Raw genomic sequence first — 19,527 nt, forward strand, 5'->3', positions numbered from 1 at the left:
ACATATATTCTCTTGGTCAATCTTTCCTCATTCATTCTCTCCATGTGCCCGAACCATTTCAAAACACCCTCTTCTGCTCTCTCAACCACGCTCTTTTTATTTCCACACATCTCTCTTACCCTTACGTTACTTACTCGATCAAACCACCTCACACCACACATTGTCCTCAAACATCTCATTTCCAGCACATCCATCCTCCTGCGCACAACTCTATCCATAGCCCACGCCTCGCAACCATACAACATTGTTGGAACCACTATTCCTTCAAACATATCCATTTTTGCTTTCCGAGATAATGTTCTCGACTTCCACACATTCTTCAAGGCTCCCAGGATTTTCGCCCCCTCCCCCACCCTATGATCCACTTCCGCTTCCATGGTTCCATCCGCTGCCAGATCCACTCCCAGATATCTAAAACACTTTACTTCATCCAGTTTTTCTCCATTCAAACTTACCTCCCAATTGACTTGACCCTCAACCCTACTGTACCTAATTACCGTGCTCTTATTCACATTTACTCTTAACTTTCTTCTTTCACACACTTTACCAAACTCAGTCACCAGCTTCTGCAGTTTCTCACATGAATCAGCCACCAGCGCTGTATCATCAGCGAACAACAACTGACTCACTTCCCAAGCTCTCTCATCCCCAACAGACTTCATACTTGCCCCTCTTTCCAAAACTCTTGCATTCACCTCCCTAACAACCCCATCCATAAAGAAATTAAACAACCATGGAGACATCACACACCCCTGCCGCAAACCTACATTCATATATATATATATATATATATATATATATATATATATATATATATATATATATATATATATATATATATATATTTTTTTTTCTTTGTCGCTGTCTCCCACGTTTGCGAGGTAACGCAAGGAAACAGACGAAGAAATGGCCCAACCCACCCCCATACACATGTATATACATACGTCCACACATGCAAAATATATACACTTACACAGCTTTCCATGGTTTACCCCAGACGCTTCACATGCCCTGATTCAATCCACTGACAGCACATCAACCCCGGTATACCACATCGATCCAATTCACTCTATTCCTTGCCCTCCTTTCACCCTCCTGCATGTTCAGGCCCCAATCACACAAAATCTTTTTCACTCCATCTTTCCACCTCCAATTTGGTCTCCCACTTCTCCTTGTTCCCTCCACCTCCGACACATATATCCTCTTGGTCAACCTTTCCTCACTCATTCTCTCCATGTGCCCAAACCATTTCAAAACACCCTCTTCTGCTCTCTCAACCACGCTCTTTTTATTTCCACACATCTCTCTTAACCTTACGTTACTTACTCGATCAAACCACCTCACACCACACATTGTCCTCAAACATCTCATTTCCAGCACATCCATCCTCCTGCGCACAACTCTATCCATAGCCCACGCCTCGCAACCATACAACATTGTTGGAATCACTATTCCTTCAAACATACCCATTTTTGCTTTCCGAGATAATGTTCTCGACTTCCACACATTCTTCAAGGCTCCCAGAATTTTCGCCCCCTCCCCCACCCTATGATCCACTTCCGCTTCCATGGTTCCATCCGCTGACAGATCCACTCCCAGATATCTAAAACACTTCACTTCCTCCAGTTTTTCTCCATTCAAACTCACCTCCCAATTGACTTGACCCTCAACCCTACTGTACCTAATAACCTTGCTCTTATTCACATTTACTCTTAACTTTCTTCTTCCACACACTTTACCAAACTCAGTCACCAGCTTCTGCAGTTTCTCACATGAATCAGCCACCAGCGCTGTATCATCAGCGAACAACAACTGACTCACTTCCCAAGCTCTCTCATCCCCAAGACTTCATACTTGCCCCTCTTTCCAGGACTCTTGCATTTACCTCCCTAACAACCCCATCCATAAACAAATTAAACAACCATGGAGACATCACACACCCCTGCCGCAAACCTACATTCACTGAGAACCAATCACTTTCCTCTCTTCCTACACGTACACATGCCTTACATCCTCGATAAAAACTTTTCACTGCTTCTAACAACTTGCCTCCCACACCATATATTCTTAATACCTTCCACAGAGCATCTCTATCAACTCTATCATATGCCTTCTCCAGATCCATAAATGCTACATACAAATCCATTTGCTTTTCTAAGTATTTCTCACATACATTCTTCAAAGCAAACACCTGATCCACACATCCTCTACCACTTCTGAAACCGCACTGCTCTTCCCCAATCTGATGCTCTGTACATGCCTTCACCCTCTCAATCAATACCCTCCCATATAATTTACCAGGAATACTCAACAAACTTATACCTCTGTAATTTGAGCACTCACTCTTATCCCCTTTGCCTTTGTACAATGGCACTATGCACGCATTCCGCCAATCCTCAGGCACCTCACCATGAGTCATACATACATTAAATAACCTTACCAACCAGTCAACAATACAGTCACCCCCTTTTTTAATAAATTCCACTGCAATACCATCCAATCCTGCTGCCTTGCCGGCTTTCATCTTCCGCAAAGCTTTTACTACCTCTTCTCTGTTTACCAAATCATTTTCCCTAACCCTCTCACTTTGCACACCACCTCGACCAAAACACCCTATATCTGCCACTCTGTCATCAGACACATTCAACAAACCTTCAAAATACTCACTCCATATATATATATATATATATATTTTTTTTTTATTATACTTTGTCGCTGTCTCCCGCGTTTGCGAGGTAGCGATATATATATATATATATATATATATATATATATATATATATATATATATATATATATATATTTTTTTTTTTTTCATACTATTCGCCATTTCCCGCGATAGCGAGGTAGCATTAAGAACAGAGGACTGGGCCTTTGAGGGAATACCCTCACCTGACCCCCTTCTCTGTTCCTTCTTTTGGAAAATTAAAATAAAAAAATGAGAGGGGAGGATTTCCAGCCCCCCGCTCCCTTCCCTTTTAGTCGCCTTCAACGACACGCAGGGAATACGTGGGAAGTATTCTTTCTCCCCTATCCCCAGGGATAATATATATATATATATATATATATATATATATATATATATATATATATATATATATATATATATACATATATATATATATATATATATTTTTTTTTCTTTTTTTTATACTTTGTCGCTGTCTCCCGCGTTTGCGAGGCAGCGCAAGGAAACAGACGAAAGAAACGGCCCAACCCCCCCACACACATGCACATAAATACGTCCACACACGCAAATATACATACCTACACAGCTTTCCATGGCCTACCCCAGACGCCCCACATGCCCCGACTCAATCCACCGACAGCACGTCAACCCCGGCACACCACATCGCTCCAATTCACTCCATTTCCTGCCCTCCCCTCACCCTCCTGCACGTTCAGGCCCCGATCACACAAAATCTTTTTCACTCCATCCCTCCACCTCCAACCCGGTCTCCCCCCCCTCCCCGCTCCCCCCACCTCCGACACACATATCCTCCCGGTCAACCCCCCCCACTCATCCTCTCCACGCGCCCAAACCACTTCAAAACACCCCCCTCCGCTCTCTCAGCCACGCTCTTCCCACTTCCACACATCTCTCTTACCCTTACGTTACTCACTCGATCAAACCACCTCACACCACACATTGTCCTCAAACATCTCATTTCCAGCACATCCATCCTCCTGCGCACAACTCTATATATATATATATATATATATATATATATATATATATATATATATATATATATATATATATATAAAGTGTTTTAGATATCTGGGAGTGGATCTGGCAGCGGATGGAACCATGGAAGCGGAAGTGGATCATAGGATGGGGGAGGGGGCGAAAATTCTGGGAGCCTTGAAGAATGTGTGGAAGTCGAGAACATTATCTCCGAAAGCAAAAATGGCTATGTTTGAAGGAATAGTGGTTCCAACAATGTTGTATGGTTGCGAGGCGTGGGCTATGGATAGAGTGGTGCGCAGGAGGATGGATGTGCTGGAAATGAGATGTTTGAGGACAATGTGTGGTGTGAGGTGGTTTGATCGAGTAAGTAACGTAAGGGTAAGAGAGATGTGTGGAAATAAAAAGAGCGTGGTTGAGAGAGCAGAAGAGGGTGTTTTGAAATGGTTTGGGCACATGGAGAGAATGAGTGAGGAAAGATTGACCAAGAGGATAAATGTGTCGGAGGTGGAGGGAACGAGGAGAAGTGGGAGACCAAATTGGAGGTGGAAAGATGGAGTGAAAAAGATTTTGTATGATCGGGGCCTGAACATGCAGGAGGGTGAAAGGAGGGCAAGGAATAGAGTGAATTGGAGCGATGTGGTATACCGGGGTTGACGTGCTGTCAGTGGATTGAATCAGGGCATGTGAAGCGTCTGGGGTAAACCATGGAAAGCTGTGTAGGTATGTATATTTGCGTGTGTGGACGTATGTATATACATGTGTATGGGGGTGGGTTGGCCCATTTCTTTCGTCTGTTTCCTTGCGCTACCTCGCAAACGCGGGAGACAGCAAAAAAAAAAAAAAAAAAAAAATATATATATATATATATATATATATATATATATATATATATATATATATGGCAAAAGGTGAGGTGCTTTAAGAACTGACAGAGTGCATGTACAATGCCTTATACAAAGTCACGGGAGAAAACAATGAAAGTCCAAATTACAGAAGCACAAGTTTGTTGAATATACCTGGCAAAGCATACAGGAGAGTGGTAGTGGAAGGGGTGATGTTATGAACGGTGCAGCTGATTAAGGAGGAGCAATATGGTTTAAGGAGAGGTAGGTGTGTGTGTGTGTGACAAATACTTGAAGAAAGAGTGACTTGCACATGGCATTACGGATCTGGAAAAACATGATAGGGATGATCGAGATACATTATAGAAGGTGCTTCAGATACACAGAGTAAATGTAAATTTACAAAATGCAGAGGTATTTTACCATGAGAGTAGGACATGCATGTGCATCAAATGGGATGGTGGGTAGTTCCTGGTGGAGTCTTTGTCATGGATTTGTGAAATCATCAATGCTGTATAATCTGTTCATGGATGGGGTAGGAGGGATGGGACATAGGTGAATCATTTTCTGTTTGCAGATACCAAGGTCTCTGATGGCAAACTCTAAAGAGAAACTTAAGAAGCTCATGACAAAGTTTGGGGGAGTTTAGAAATGAAAAATTTTAAGTTAATGTAAATAAAAGTATGGTCATGATTTCCAGCAGAGAGAGAGAGATACGAGGATGAATCAAGCGTAAGTTTAAATGGAGAGGAGTAAGGGTGCTCTTGATACCTTACAGTGGATATGGTAACAAGGTCTCTGATGGCAAACTCTAAAGAGAAACTTAAGAAGCTCATGACAAAGTTTGGGGGAGTTTAGAAATGAAAAATTTTAAGTTAATGTAAATAAAAGTATGGTCATGATTTCCAGCAGAGAGAGAGAGATACGAGGATGAATCAAGCGTAAGTTTAAATGGAGAGGAGTAAGGGTGCTCTTGATACCTTACAGTGGATATGGTAGTGAACAGAAACATAGTGACTGAATTTAGTCACAAAATGAGAGAGGAGCTATGGTCTTGGGTGAGTTAAGGAGTGTATGGAAGATCCACATCAGTTGGGGAAAAGATGGTTATGCATGATGGTAAAGTCCATAGTCCCGACGGTGTTGTATGGACGTGAGTCTTGGGCCTTGAATATAAAAGAAAGGAAAAGAGTGGGTATGCTGGTAATGACAGGACAATATGTGACAAGCTGGGTTGATCATATTCAAAATGAAACTGTCAGAGAAAGGTGTGGCAGTAAATGTACTATGATCAAGAGAGTTGAAAAGGGCATGCTAGAATGGTTCAGCCACATGGAAAGACAGAAAAAGAGTACTTAATCTTTATGTCAGAAGTAGAAGGTGCTAGATGTAGGGGAACACTGCATACAAGATGCAAGATTGGAGTGAAAGAGGTTTTGGGGAAACAGGGTCCCACACTTTCAGAAGGATAAGAAGCATGCATCAAACAGAATAAGTTGGAGCCATTTGGTATATATGGGTCAACATATTAACAATGAGCTGAACTGGGGCATATGAAGCGGCTAAGATAAACCATAGCTTAGTCTGTGGAGTTTGTCTTTGGATAGGAGTCTCTGGTTTTAGTTACTAATTTCAGGACAAATGTAGACTGGGTGTATGAGGCCATATTCCTTTGTTCCTGATATGACATACTAAAGCAAGTATGACAGGTAAAAAAAAAAAAAGAAAAAAAAAAATTAAAGGTCACTGGGCTGAAAATGATATATTTGCTTATCATGCCTTCCATATATAGCCCAACCCACCCCCATACACATGTATATACATACGTCCACACACGCAAATATACATACCTACACAGCTTTCCATGGTTTATCCCAGACGCTTCACATACCCTGATTCAATCCATTGACAGCACGTAGACCCCGGTATACCACATCGATCCAATTCACTTCATTCCTTGCCCGCCTTTCACCCTCCTGCATGTTCAGGCCCCGATCACTCAAAATCTTTTTCAATCCATCTTTCCACTTCCAATTTGGTCTCCCACTTCTCGTTCCCTCCACCTCCGACACATATATCCTCTTGGTCAATCTTTCCTCACTCATTCTCTCCATGTGCCCAAACCATTTCAAAACACCCTCTTCTGCTCTCTCAACCACGCTCTTTTTATTTCCACACATCTCTCTTACCCTATTATTACTTACTCGATCAAACCACCTCACACCACATATTGTCCTTAAACATCTCATTTCCAGCACATCCACCCTCCTGCGCACAACTCTATCCATAGCCCATGCCTCACAACCATACAACATTGTTGGAACCACTATTCCTTCAAACATAGCCATTTTTGCTTTCGGAGATAATGTTCTCGACTTCCACACATTCTTCATATATAAACATATATAATTTGTGTGTGTGTGTGAATTTGTGTAGTATTTTCAGTTTTTGAATGTATCTTGTTTATACTGTAATGAGGAATTCTTTTATATTCACTATAAACTGAGGGCTTCTAGTATCATACATGAACTGAGAAACAGACACATTAGTATGAAAGGAATATCAATTCAAACTTCAAAGTTAATCATTACTGTTGTCACTTTATGGGGCACATATGAGATAGAGTTGCCAGACAAAAAGTAATCAGCAAAAGGCAACAACACTGGTGTGTCTGGGGAACACATTGCCTCCAGATAAATTCTTTCCATTTATCATTTACAGCACTCTACCATTATCTTACATATGTTCAGAAAGGGACTTTGGACAATCATACCCTATTTGCATTAATGTACAAATCAGTAAGTACAGATGAACACTGAAGATACCATGGTAGAAGAGCTAATTCTTGAAAATAACCTCAGGAAGTATGGCAATTAATCTTAAGTTACTGTAAAAACTCATAGTTTTAATAACTGCAAGACTGTTGTTCTTTGTAAATTTACATCCTTCTGAAAATGTAAAAAAAAATTGTGAATTATCTTTTATCTATTGTAATGTAAAGGTATATGCCTACCTTTATGAGCTGTCTTCTATCATGTATCTCAGTCTTTAGGAAAGCGTTCCTGCTTCAGTTTTGTCTATCAAACAATTTGATGTTACTTGTTTTCCCTCATAGCCTAAAAATCTTTCCAACAGAAACATTTTATTTTCTGAATATGTTGAAATTTCATCTGTATTTCAAGTAAGTTACAATGTATAATACATCAAATATAACACAAAATATCTAGGGATAATGCATCTAATCCCTTGTAACTCCACTTAGTTTGCTCTCCTTCCATCACTTGCCCACTTTTAATGTTTTCTACTTCCACCTTCCTTTCAATTCCTCTGCCTTCTAACACCATCCCAACTTTCAATATCGTCTGTGCATTACTTGCCCCACCACACCTTATTTGTACTCCTTTATTTCTTATAGCTCACTTTAACTTCCTCCTTAGTTGATGCCTACAATTGCACATGGAATTCCTCTGCAAATGTTCTAAGTTGTATTGTCAAGTCATAATTTCTATATAACACAAAGACTCTTCATCCAAAAGTTCTGAGTATGATATAAAGGTGCCAACCTACTTTGAATGCAAGATAAGTAACATGGTACAAAGAGAAGAAGGGTACACAAATAAAATCTTCTATGGATACTGACTACATGTAGTGCATCAACAGTACATCAACTAAACTGCTGCCTATGTCAGCTTAACTTTATAATAAATAATTTATTTTTCCCCACTTCCAGTGATAAGATTTTCTTTGGTCAAATTTTAAATACAATTTATTTAAAAGCTAAAATTTTCTATTTGTTTTCTACTATTCCCCCAAATTTTCTTCTTTTCCCTTTACCTAATTCCTTACTTTTTATCATCTCCTTGTATATGCTTCCAAAGCCAAAATCTTTTCACTCTTTATCAGTAGGCCATGCATGACATACATTAACATGCAGAATTCATTAGTATGTTTTCTAACAACTATGAAAGGAATTTTTTTCTGGTAGGTTACAAGGTGCACTTACTTATCAAAAAACAATCCGAAGGATAATAATATATCAAAAAGAATTTAAACCACATGGAGTTAAAACATAAATTCCAAGGCAAGAAATTTAGTCAGCTTAGCATACCTTCAAAATTAATGATGACACACTAATTCCACAAGGTAATAAGTTATGTTAGGGAAACAAGACATTGGAGCCATTTTCAAGCTTAACTAGGTTTTCCAAAATATTCTCAATAAGCGAAGATGGGTGTTATAAGATAAAATTGTGTGTCTTGGATCACATACAATATGGAAGTGTTGGAAATGAAATGTCTGAAGACAATATGTGGTGTGAAGTGGTTTGATTGAGTAAGTTATAAATGGGTAAGAGATATGTGTGGAAATAAAAAGAGTGTGGTTGAGAAAGCAGTAGAGGGTGTGTTGAAATGGTTTGGACATATGATAAGAATGAGTGAGGAAAGACTGACAAAGAGGATATATGTGGCAGAGGTGGAGGGAATAAGGAGAAGCAGGAGACCAAATTGGAGGTGGAAGGATGGAGTGAAAAAGATTTTGAGAGATCATGGCCTGAACATACAGAAGGGTGAGGTGTGTGCAAGGAATAGAGTGAATTGGAATGATGTGGTATACCAGGGTTGACATGCTGTCAGTAGACTGAACTAGGGAATGTGGAATGTCTGGGGTAAACCATGCAAAGGTCTGTGGGGCCTGGATGTGGACAGGGAGCTGTGGTTTCAGTGCATTACACATGACAGCTAGAGACTTGTTATTACTTCCCCATTTACCCCCTTCACTGATGTTCTCATTTGTTCTCTTACACATGTCATTTACCTCCTACCAAAACATCTTTTCATTCTCCCTAAAATTTAATGATACTCTCTGATCCCAACTCTCATTTGCCCTCTTTTTCACCTCTTGCACCTTTCTCTTGACCTCCTACCACTTTCTTTTATACATCTCCCAGTCATTTGCACTACTTCCTTGCAAAAATCGTTCAAATGCCTCTCTCTTCTCTTTCACTAACAATCTTACTTCTTCATTCCTCCACTCACTACCCTTTCCAATCTGCCAACCTCCCACCTTTCTCATGCCATATGCATCTTTTATGCAAGACATCACTGCTTTCCTAAATTCATCCCAATCCTCCCTCACTCCCCTTATGTCATTTGCTTTCATCTTTTGCCATTCTAAACTCAATCTCTCCTGGTACTTCCTCATACAAGTCACCTTTCCAAGCTCACTTACTCTAACCACTCTCTTCTCCCCAACATTCTCTCTTCTTTTCTGAAAGCCTCTATAAATCTTCACCTTTGCCTCCACAAGATAGTGATAAGACATCCCTCCAGCTGCCCCTCTTGGCACATTAACATCCAAAATTCTCTATTTTACATGCCTATTAATTAACACGTACTCTAATAATGCCCTATGACCATCTCTCCTACTCTCAGACATATAATTATGTATATCTCTCTTTTTAAACCAGGTATTCCCAATCACCTGTCCTTTTTCAGCACACAAATCCAAAAGCTCTTCACCATTTCCATTTACAACATTGAACACCCCATATACACCAATTATACCCTCTACTGCCACATTACTCACCTTTGCATTCAAATCACCCATCACTATAACCCAGTCTCGTTCATCAAAGCTGCTAACACACTCACTCAGCTGCTCCTAAAACACTTGCCTCTCATGATCTTTCTTCTCATGACCAGGTGCATAGGCACCAATAATCACCCATCTCTCTCCATCCACTTTCAGTTTTACCCACATCAATTTAGAATTTACATTCTTGCACTCTATCACATATTACCACAACTCCTGCTTCAGAAGTAGTGCTACTCCTTCCTTTGCTCTTGTCCTCTCACCAATCCCTGACTTTACTCCCAAGACATTTCCAAACCCCTCTTCTCCTTTACCCTTGAGCTTTGTTTCACTCAGAGCCAAAACATCCAGGTTCCTTTCCTCAAACATCCTACCTATCTCTCCTCTTTTCTTATCTTAGTTACATCCACACACATTCAGACATCCCAGTCTGAGCCTTTGAGGAGGATGAGCACTCCCTATGACTTTTTTCTGTTTCCCCTTTTATAAATCTAAGCACAAGGAGGGAGGTTTCCAGCCCACCACCCCCTTTAGTTGCTTTCTCTGACATGCGGGGAATACGTGGGAAAAATTCTTTCTTCCCTATCAGGGACTGAATATACAGGAGGGTGAGAGGCTTGCAAATGAACTGAGTGAATTGGAATGATGTGATATACCTAGGTCAACGTGTTGTCAATGGACTGAATCAGGGCATGTGAAATGTCTGGTGTAAACCACGAAAAAGTCTGTGGGGCCTGGATGTGGATAGGGAGCTGGTGTTTTGGTGCATTACACGACAGCTAGAGACCGAGTGTGAACGAATGTGGACTTTTCTGTCTGTTTTCCAGGCACTACCTTGCTGAAGCAGGGGGAGGCGATGCTGTTTCCTGTGAGGCTGGGTGGTGCCAGGAATGGATTTAGGCAAGCAAGTATGAATGTGTACATGTGTATACATGTATATATATTTGTATTTCCATGTTGATGGAGAGAGATGGGTGATTATTGGTGCATATGCACCTGGGCATGAGAAGAAAGATCATGAGAGGCAAGTGTTTTGGGAGCAGCTGAATGAGTGTGTTAGTGGTTTTGATGCACGAGACCGGGTTATAGTGATGGGTGATTTGAATGCAAAGGTGAGTAATGTGGCAGTTGAGGGAATAATTGGTATACATGGGGTGTTCAGTGTTGTAAATGGAAATGGTGAAGAGCTTGTAGATTTGTAGATTTATGTGCTGAAAAAGGACTGGTGATTGGGAATACCTGGTTTAAAAAGCGAGATATACATAAGTATACGTATGTAAGTAAGAGAGATGGCCAGAGAGCGTTATTGGATTATGTGTTAATTGAGAGGCGCACGAAAGAGAGACTTGTGGATGTTAATGTGCTGAGAGGTGCAGCTGGAGGGATGTCTGATCATTATCTTGTGGAGGCTAAGGTGAAGATTTGTATGGGTTTTCAGAAAAGAAGAGTGAATGTTGGGGTGAAGAGGGTGGTGAGAGTAAGTGAGCTTGGGAAGGAGACTTGTGTGAGGAAGTACCAGGAGAGACTGAGTACAGAATGGAAAAAGGTGAGAACGATGGAAGTAAGGGGAGTGGGGGAGGAATGGGATGTGTTTAGGGAATCAGTGATGGATTGTGCAAAAGATGCTTGTGGCACGAGAAGCGTGGGAGGTGGGTTGATTAGAAAGGGTAGTGAGTGGTGGGATGAGGAAGTAAGATTATTAGTGAAAGAGAAGAGAGATGCATTTGGACGATTTTTGCAGGGAAAAAATGCAATTGAGTAGGAGATGTGAAAAAGAAAGAGACAGGAGGTCAAGAGAAAGGGGCAAGAGGTGAAAAAGAGGGCAAATGAGAGTTGGGGTGAGAGAGTATCATTAAATTTTAGGGAGAATAAAAAGATGTTCTGGAAGGAGGTAAATAAAGTGCGTAAGACAAAGGAGCAAATGGGAACTTCAGTGAAGGGTGCAAATGGGGAGGTGATAACAAGTAGTGGTGATGTGAGGAGATGGAGTGAGTATTTTGAAGGTTTGTTAAATGTGTTTGATGATAGAGTGGCAGATATAGGGTGTTTTGGTCGAGGTGGTGTGCAAAGTGAGAGGAATAGGGAAAATAATTTGGTAAACAGAGAAGAGGTAGTAAAAGCTTTGCGGAAGATGAAAGCCGGCAAGGCAGCAGGTTTGGATGGTATTGCAGTGGAATTTACTGTATTATTGACTGGTTGGTAAGGTTATTTAATGTATGTATGACTCATGGTGAGGTGCCTGAGGATTGGCGGAATGCTTGCATAGTGCCTTTGCACAAAGACAAAGGGGATAAGAGTGAGTGCCCAAATTACAGAGGTATAAGTTTGTTGAGTATTCCTGGTAAATTATATGGGAGGGTATTGATTGAGAGGGTGAAGGCATGTACAGAGCATCAGATTGGGGAAGAGCAGTGTGGTTTCAGAAGTGGTAGAGGATGTGTGGAACAGGTGTTTGCTTTGAAGAATGTATGTGAGAAATACTTAGAAAAGCAAATGGATTTGTATGTAGCATTTATGGATCTGGAGAAGGCATATGATAGAGTTGATAGAGATGCTCTGTGGAAGGTATTAAGAATATATGGTGTGGGAGGCAAGTTGTTAGAAGCAGTGAAAAGTTTTTATCGAGGATGTAAGGCATGTGTACGTGCAGGAAGAGAGGAAAGTGATTGGTTCTCAGTGAATGTAGGTTTGCGGCAGGGGTGTGTGATGTCTCCATGGTGTTTAATTTGTTTATGGATGGGGCTGTTCGGGAGGTGAATGCAAGAGTTTTGGAAAGAGGGGCAAGTATGAAGTCTGTTCTGGATGAGAGAACTTGGGAAGTGAGTCAGTTGTTGTTCGCTGACACAGCGCTGGTGGCTGATTCATGTGAGAAACTGCAGAAGCTGGTGACTGAGTTTGGTAAAGTGTGTGAAAGAAGAAAGTTAAGAGTAAATGTGAATAAGAGCAAGGTTATTAGGTACAGTAGGGTTGAGGGTCAAGTCAATTCGGAGGTAAGTTTGAATGGAGAAAAAATGGAGGAAGTAAAGTGTTTTAGATATCTGGGAGTGGATCTGGCAGCGGATGGAACCATGGAAGCGGAAGTGAATCATAGGGTGGGGGAGGGGGCGAAAATCCTGGGAGCCTTGAAGAATGTGTGGAAGTCGAGAACATTATCTCCGAAAGCAAAAGTGGGTATGTTTGAAGGAATAGTGGTTCCAACAATGTTGTATGGTTGCAAGGCGTGGGCTATGGATAGAGTTGTGCACAGGAGGGTGGCTGTGCTGGAAATGAGATGTTTGAGGACAATGTGTGGTGTGAGGTGGTTTGATCGAGTAAGTAATGTAAGGGTAAGAGAGATGTGTGGAAATAAAAAGAGCGTGGTTGAGAGAGCAGAAGAGGGTGTTTTGAAATGGTTTGGGCACATGGAGAGAATGAGTGAGGAAAGATTGACCAAGAGGATATATGTGTTGGAGGTGGAGGGAACGAGGAGAAGTGGTAGACCAAATTGGAGGTGGAAAGATGGAGTGAAAAAGGTTTTGTGTGATCGGGGCCTGAATATGCAGGAGGGTGAAAGGCGGGCAAGGAATAGAGTGAATTGGATCGATGTGGTATACCGAGGTTGACGTGCTGTTAGTGGATTGAATCAGGGCATGTTAAGCATCTGGGGTAAACCATGGAAAGTTGTGTGGGGCCTGGATTTGGAAAGGGAGCTGTGGTTTCGGGCATTATTGCATGACAGCTAGAGACTGAGTGTGAACGAATGGGGCCTTTGTTGTCTTTTCCTAGTGCTACCTCGCACACATGAGGGGGGAGGGGGATGGTATTCCATGTGTGGCGAGGTGGCGATGGGAATGAATAAAGGCAGACAGTGTGAATTGTGTGCATGGGTATATATGTATGAGTCTGTGTGTGTATATATATGTGTACATTGAGATGTATAGGTATGTATATTTGTGTGTGTGGACGTGTATGTATATACATTGTGTATGGGGGTGGGTTGGGCCATTTCTTTCGTCTGTTTCCTTGCGCTACCTCGCAAACGCGGGAGACAGCGGCAGAAAAAAAAAAATTGCATGTATATGTATGTATATGTGTAAATGTTGATATCTATGTATATGTTCGTGTATGGGCGTTTATGCATATACATATGTGTGTATATGAGTGGATGGGCCATTCCTTGTTTGTTTCCTGGTGTTACCTTGCCGACGCAGGAAACAGCGATCAAATATAATAAATGAAATATATAGATATAGAAAAGCTATAGAAAACTCAAATTTTTTCTAATACAGTGGTTGAGAACACAAGCTATGCTTCACTTATCTGAAATAATAGAAATTACAGATCTCATGAGATGGGAAGGAAGTCCCTGAAATTACACCATATTACTAAGATATGCTTGTGAATTAGATGAATCGTGATTTAGGATCATATTATAAGGTGCTAAGAGCTTATATGCTTATCATTTAACAGACATCAGCGAGGTCATGCAGTTCTATATGAAAGAGTAATTTTTCATCATATCTTTTCTGTAGGACACTGAATACATATCCTCTCATGCCACACTATCATACATGCATAAAAAAAAACTCACTGGGATTCCTTACAAGAATAAATATTTTTCTACTGACTAGAGATGAGAAGTAATTACTTTGTACAAAGAGAGGAGACAAATTTTCTTAAATCACAAGTGCTACTGGGAATGCATCATACTAATAAGAAAAATATGATACTAGTCATCAGTACACTGGGATCTCTTCAATGTAATGTTAAAAAAGCAGGTTTTGAATTTCAATGCTCTACTTACCATTGGTGAAGAAATGTCCATTATTATGGATTTCCAATTTCCACTTTCCAAGAGGACGCTCACCCCACATATGGACGGTCAAGAATGGCCATGACTGTCAATAAATCAAATGCAACTAGATGTAATTAATATATCCTTTTTTCAAACCAAAATGTTATGAAACTTCCAGGAAAATAATTATAGATGATAAATATGTTCAGTCCCTACTACATATTCAAATCAGGCTTCATAAATATAAACATACATAAAATTTCATTGTTAGGCCTGGATAAGGATATCAGATATAATGAAAAAATCTATCATTTACATCATTCTTCAAAAAAAAAAATTCTGAAAGTATGCTATATTACTCTATAGTGGTACTGATCTCAAACATATCTGATAACTGTACAGAAAAGTCTTAAAGAACCCTTACAAACATAATGAAGTATTAAGTAAAACTGAAATGTTAAAGCTGAATTGAAAGTATTAATAAATGAGAAGGATAGTCTACACAAATACAAGACCAATGAACCATTAATAAAAAAATTGCATTTCTCTTCATTTCTGACATTAAAATACTGTTTACTTATTGACATATTTTTTCCACAGTCACATTAAAAAGCCATTAAAAAAAAAGGCAAAGTCTGATGTGTCTACCCTAGATGTACTAGAGGCTGTGCAATCAGAGGAAAACTTAATTGACAAAATTGGTTAAGAAACTGCAGGAGCATTACTGGAAGCCTTTTGGATAGAGGAAAGAACAAAAGCACAAACACACAGACCAATGAATGTAAAGGGCAAGACAAATTAGGAGAAAATGTGGAAGCATAACAGGTTGACACAGGGTGACACAAGCAGAGGTACACAGAAAATTGACCAAAGAATTGAGAAAGTAATATGCACCGTCAGAGATGAAGGAATCCAGGATGTATAAGGGCTAGTTAATAGAAGGTTAAGGAAATGCAGCAAATGCAGGACCAGTGCTTGTTAGCTAAAAGAGAGATTACAGAGAAAGTTGGAGACAGACAAGTGGATGGCCCCAAAGTTTGAGGCAGTAAAGCAGGAGGATGACAAACATCAATAACTGATTATTTTTGGATCAGATCATACACAAGACAAGGAAGAATAGGAAAAGGAGGAGGAAATACTCATGAAAAGACTGCTGGAGACTATGAGACTGCCAGAAGCAGTCTGCAGGATAAATGAGAGGACAAGAATAGGAGGTTATAACCAAGACTATACTAAGCAACCATTTATAGTTAAGTATGACTTAGAATCACCATGCCATGAAGTGCGACAGATCTAAGGATGAGATAAAGAGAACAAAGTACAGTCAGAAGACAAAAACCTGGAGATGCTACATGTGGCAAGAGGATGGAAAACCCAGTTAGAACTGCAGACAGGGTGGGAATGTTATGAGACAGTAAAGTCTGACTGAAAGTAATGTATTCAAATGTTGATGGGTTAGCAGTTAGTGGTAAAGACTTGGAGTTACAGGATCATAAAAGGGAAAGTGCTCCTGATATTAATGGAGTCCAGGAAACTAAGCTTACAAGAGAGATAAGCTCTCACCTGTTCTGCCCAGAGGAGTAAATGATAGCAAGGAAATAAGAGATTGTAAAGGAGGGAAAAGATAAGTCTTCATAAAAGAGAGTCTAAGTGTCAAAAAACAGTGAAAGATGGCCTATTCAGACAATACATAATAAGAATAGTAATTGTAGGGGAGAGGAGCACAGTGATGGTATTAGTATGCAATCCTCAAGAACTGCAACAAACTAAAGAAATATACAACAGGGATAGGGGAGAAAGAATACTTCCCACGTATTCCCTGCGTGTCGTAGAAGGCGACTAAAAGGGGAGGGAGCGGGGGGCTGGAAATCCTCCCCTCTCATCTTTTTTTTTTTTTTTTCCCAAAAGAAGGAACAGAGGGGGCCAGGTGAGGATATTCCAAAAAAGGCCCAGTCCTCTGTTCTTAACGCTACCTCGCTAACGTGGGAAATGGAGAATAGTTTAAAAGAAAAGAAAAATATATATATTGCAACACAAACCTCGCCAGGTGGTAGTGTCCCGCAGTGTATCGAGACAGACTTCCCCAGAACTTTTTTTTTTAAAGGGGAAGTAAATGTTTATAGTTGTGTTACTGGAGTGATAGTTTTAATACATGGTGCTTTGACAAGAAAACAGTGAAATTGGAAAAAATGTAGCTTAGACATTGAAGCTTATTGATACAGTGGTTAAATTGATGAGAACTACTATTGACGTTTGTGTAAATAAATTATACATTTCCTTTTTCCATAGCCAGAGGTTCAACCAGTATGTGACATTCATTTTTCATTTCATTTCAAGCTAGAAGTTTCAGTTTTCTAAATTGTTTCTTACATTTTTCATATGTATATATATGTATGTGTGTGTGTGTGTATATGTGCGTATGTGTGTGTATGTGTGTGTATGTGTATATATATATATATATATATATTATCCCTGGGGATAGGGGTGAAAGAATACTTCCCACGCATTCCTCGCGTGTCGTAGAAAGCGACTAGAGAGGACGGGAGCGGGGGGCCAGAAATCCTCCCCTCCTTGTACTTTTTTAACTTTCTAAAATGGGAAACAGAAGAAGGAGTCACGCGGGGAGTGCTCATCCTCGAAGGCTCAGATTGGGGTGCCTAAATGTGTGTGGATGTAACCAAGATGTGAAAAAAGGAGAGATAGGTAGTATGTTTGAGGAAAGGAACCTGGATGTTTTGGCTCTGAGTGAAACGAAGCTCAAGGGTAAAGGGGAAGAGTGGTTTGGGAAGGTCTTGGGAGTAAAGTCAGGGGTTAGTGAGAAGACAAGAGCAAGGGAAGGAGTAGCAATACTCCTGAAACAGGAGTTGTGGGAGTATGTGATAGAATGTAAGAAAGTAAATTCTCGATTAATATGGGTAAAACTGAAAGTTGATGGAGAGAGATGGGTGATTATTGGTGCATATGCACCTGGGCATGAGAAGAAAGATCATGAGAGGCAAGTGTTTTGGGAGCAGCTGAATGAGTGTGTTAGTGGTTTTGATGCACGAGACCGGGTTATAGTGATGGGTGATTTGAATGCAAAGGTGAGTAATGTGGCAGTTGAGGGAATAATTGGTATACATGGGGTGTTCAGTGTTGTAAATGGAAATGGTGAAGAGCTTGTAGATTTATGTGCTGAAAAAGGACTGATGATTGGGAATACCTGGTTTAAAAAGCGAGATATACATAAGTATACTTATGTAAGTAGGAGATATGGCCAGAGAGCGTTATTGGATTACGTGTTAATTAACAGGCGCGCGAAAGAGAGACTTTTGGATGTGAATGTGCTGAGAGGTGCAACTGGAGGGATGTCTGATTATTATCTTCTGGAGGCGAAGGTGAAGATTTGTATGGGTTTTCAGAAAAGAAGAGTGAATGTTGGGGTGAAGAGGGTGGTGAGAGTAAGTGAGCTAGGGAAGGAGACTTGTGTGAGGAAGTACCAGGAGAGACTGAGTACAGAATGGAAAAAGGTGAGAACAATGGAAGCAAGGGGAGTGGGGGAGGAATGGGATGTATTTAGGGAATCAGTGATGGATTGCGCAAAAGATGCTTGTGGCATGAGAAGAGTGGGAGGTGGGTTGATTAGAAAGGGTAGTGAGTGGTGGGATGAAGAAGTAAGAGTATTAGTGAAAGAGAAGAGAGAGGCATTTGGACGATTTTTGCAGGGAAAAAATGCAATTGAGTGGGAGATGTATAAAAGAAAGAGACAGGAGGTCAAGAGAAAGGTGCAAGAGGTGAAAAAAAGGGCAAATGAGAGTTGGGGTGAGAGAGTATCATTAAATTTTAGGGAGAATAAAAAGATGTTCTGGAAGGAGGTAAATAAAGTGCGTAAGACAAGGGAGCAAATGGGAACTTCAGTGAAGGGCGCAAATGGGGAGGTGATAACAAGTAGTGGTGATGTGAGAAGGAGATGGAGTGAGTATTTTGAAGGTTTGTTGAATGTGTTTGATGATAGAGTGGCAGATATAGGGTGTTTTGGTCGAGGTGGTGTGCAAAGTGAGAGGGTTAGGGAAAATGATTTGGTAAACAGAGAAGAGGTAGTAAAAGCTTTGCGGAAGATGAAAGCCGGCAAGGCAGCAGGTTTGGATGGTATTGCAGTGGAATTTATTAAAAAAGGGGGTGACTGTATTGTTGACTGGTTGGTAAGGTTATTTAATGTATGTATGACTCATGGTGAGGTGCCTGAGGATTGGCGGAATGCGTGCATAGTGCCATTGTACAAAGGCAAAGGGGATAAGAGTGAGTGCTCAAATTACAGAGGTATAAGTTTGTTGAGTATTCCTGGTAAATTATATGGGAGGGTATTGATTGAGAGGGTGAAGGCATGTACAGAGCATCAGATTGGGGAAGAGCAGTGTGGTTTCAGAAGTGGTAGAGGATGTGTGGATCAGGTGTTTGCTTTGAAGAATGTATGCGAGAAATACTTAGAAAAGCAAATGGATTTGTATGTAGCATTTATGGATCTGGAGAAGGCATATGATAGAGTTGATAGAGATGCTCTGTGGAAGGTATTAAGAATATATGGTGTGGGAGGCAAGTTGTTAGAAGCAGTGAAAAGTTTTTATCGAGGATGTAAGGCATGTGTACAT

General features: G+C 40.5%; 1 protein-coding gene across 4 annotated transcripts in view; it reads right to left on the bottom strand.

Annotated features, from left to right (window-relative positions):
• LOC139747379 (furin-like protease 1) overlaps nucleotides 1-19,527 on the bottom strand; it is a 315,203-nt gene that overhangs the window by 227,329 nt on the left and 68,347 nt on the right. For all 4 annotated transcript variants that reach the window (XM_071659635.1, XM_071659633.1, XM_071659634.1 and 1 more), the window contains exon 12: nucleotides 14,909-15,002. In XM_071659635.1, coding sequence (XP_071515736.1) covers nucleotides 14,909-15,002 — 94 coding nt within the window. The remainder of the gene's footprint in view (nucleotides 1-14,908; nucleotides 15,003-19,527) is intronic.

The sequence above is a fragment of the Panulirus ornatus genome, chromosome 68 (genome assembly GCF_036320965.1).
Source record: "Panulirus ornatus isolate Po-2019 chromosome 68, ASM3632096v1, whole genome shotgun sequence".
Lineage (NCBI taxonomy): Eukaryota > Metazoa > Arthropoda > Malacostraca > Decapoda > Palinuridae > Panulirus > Panulirus ornatus.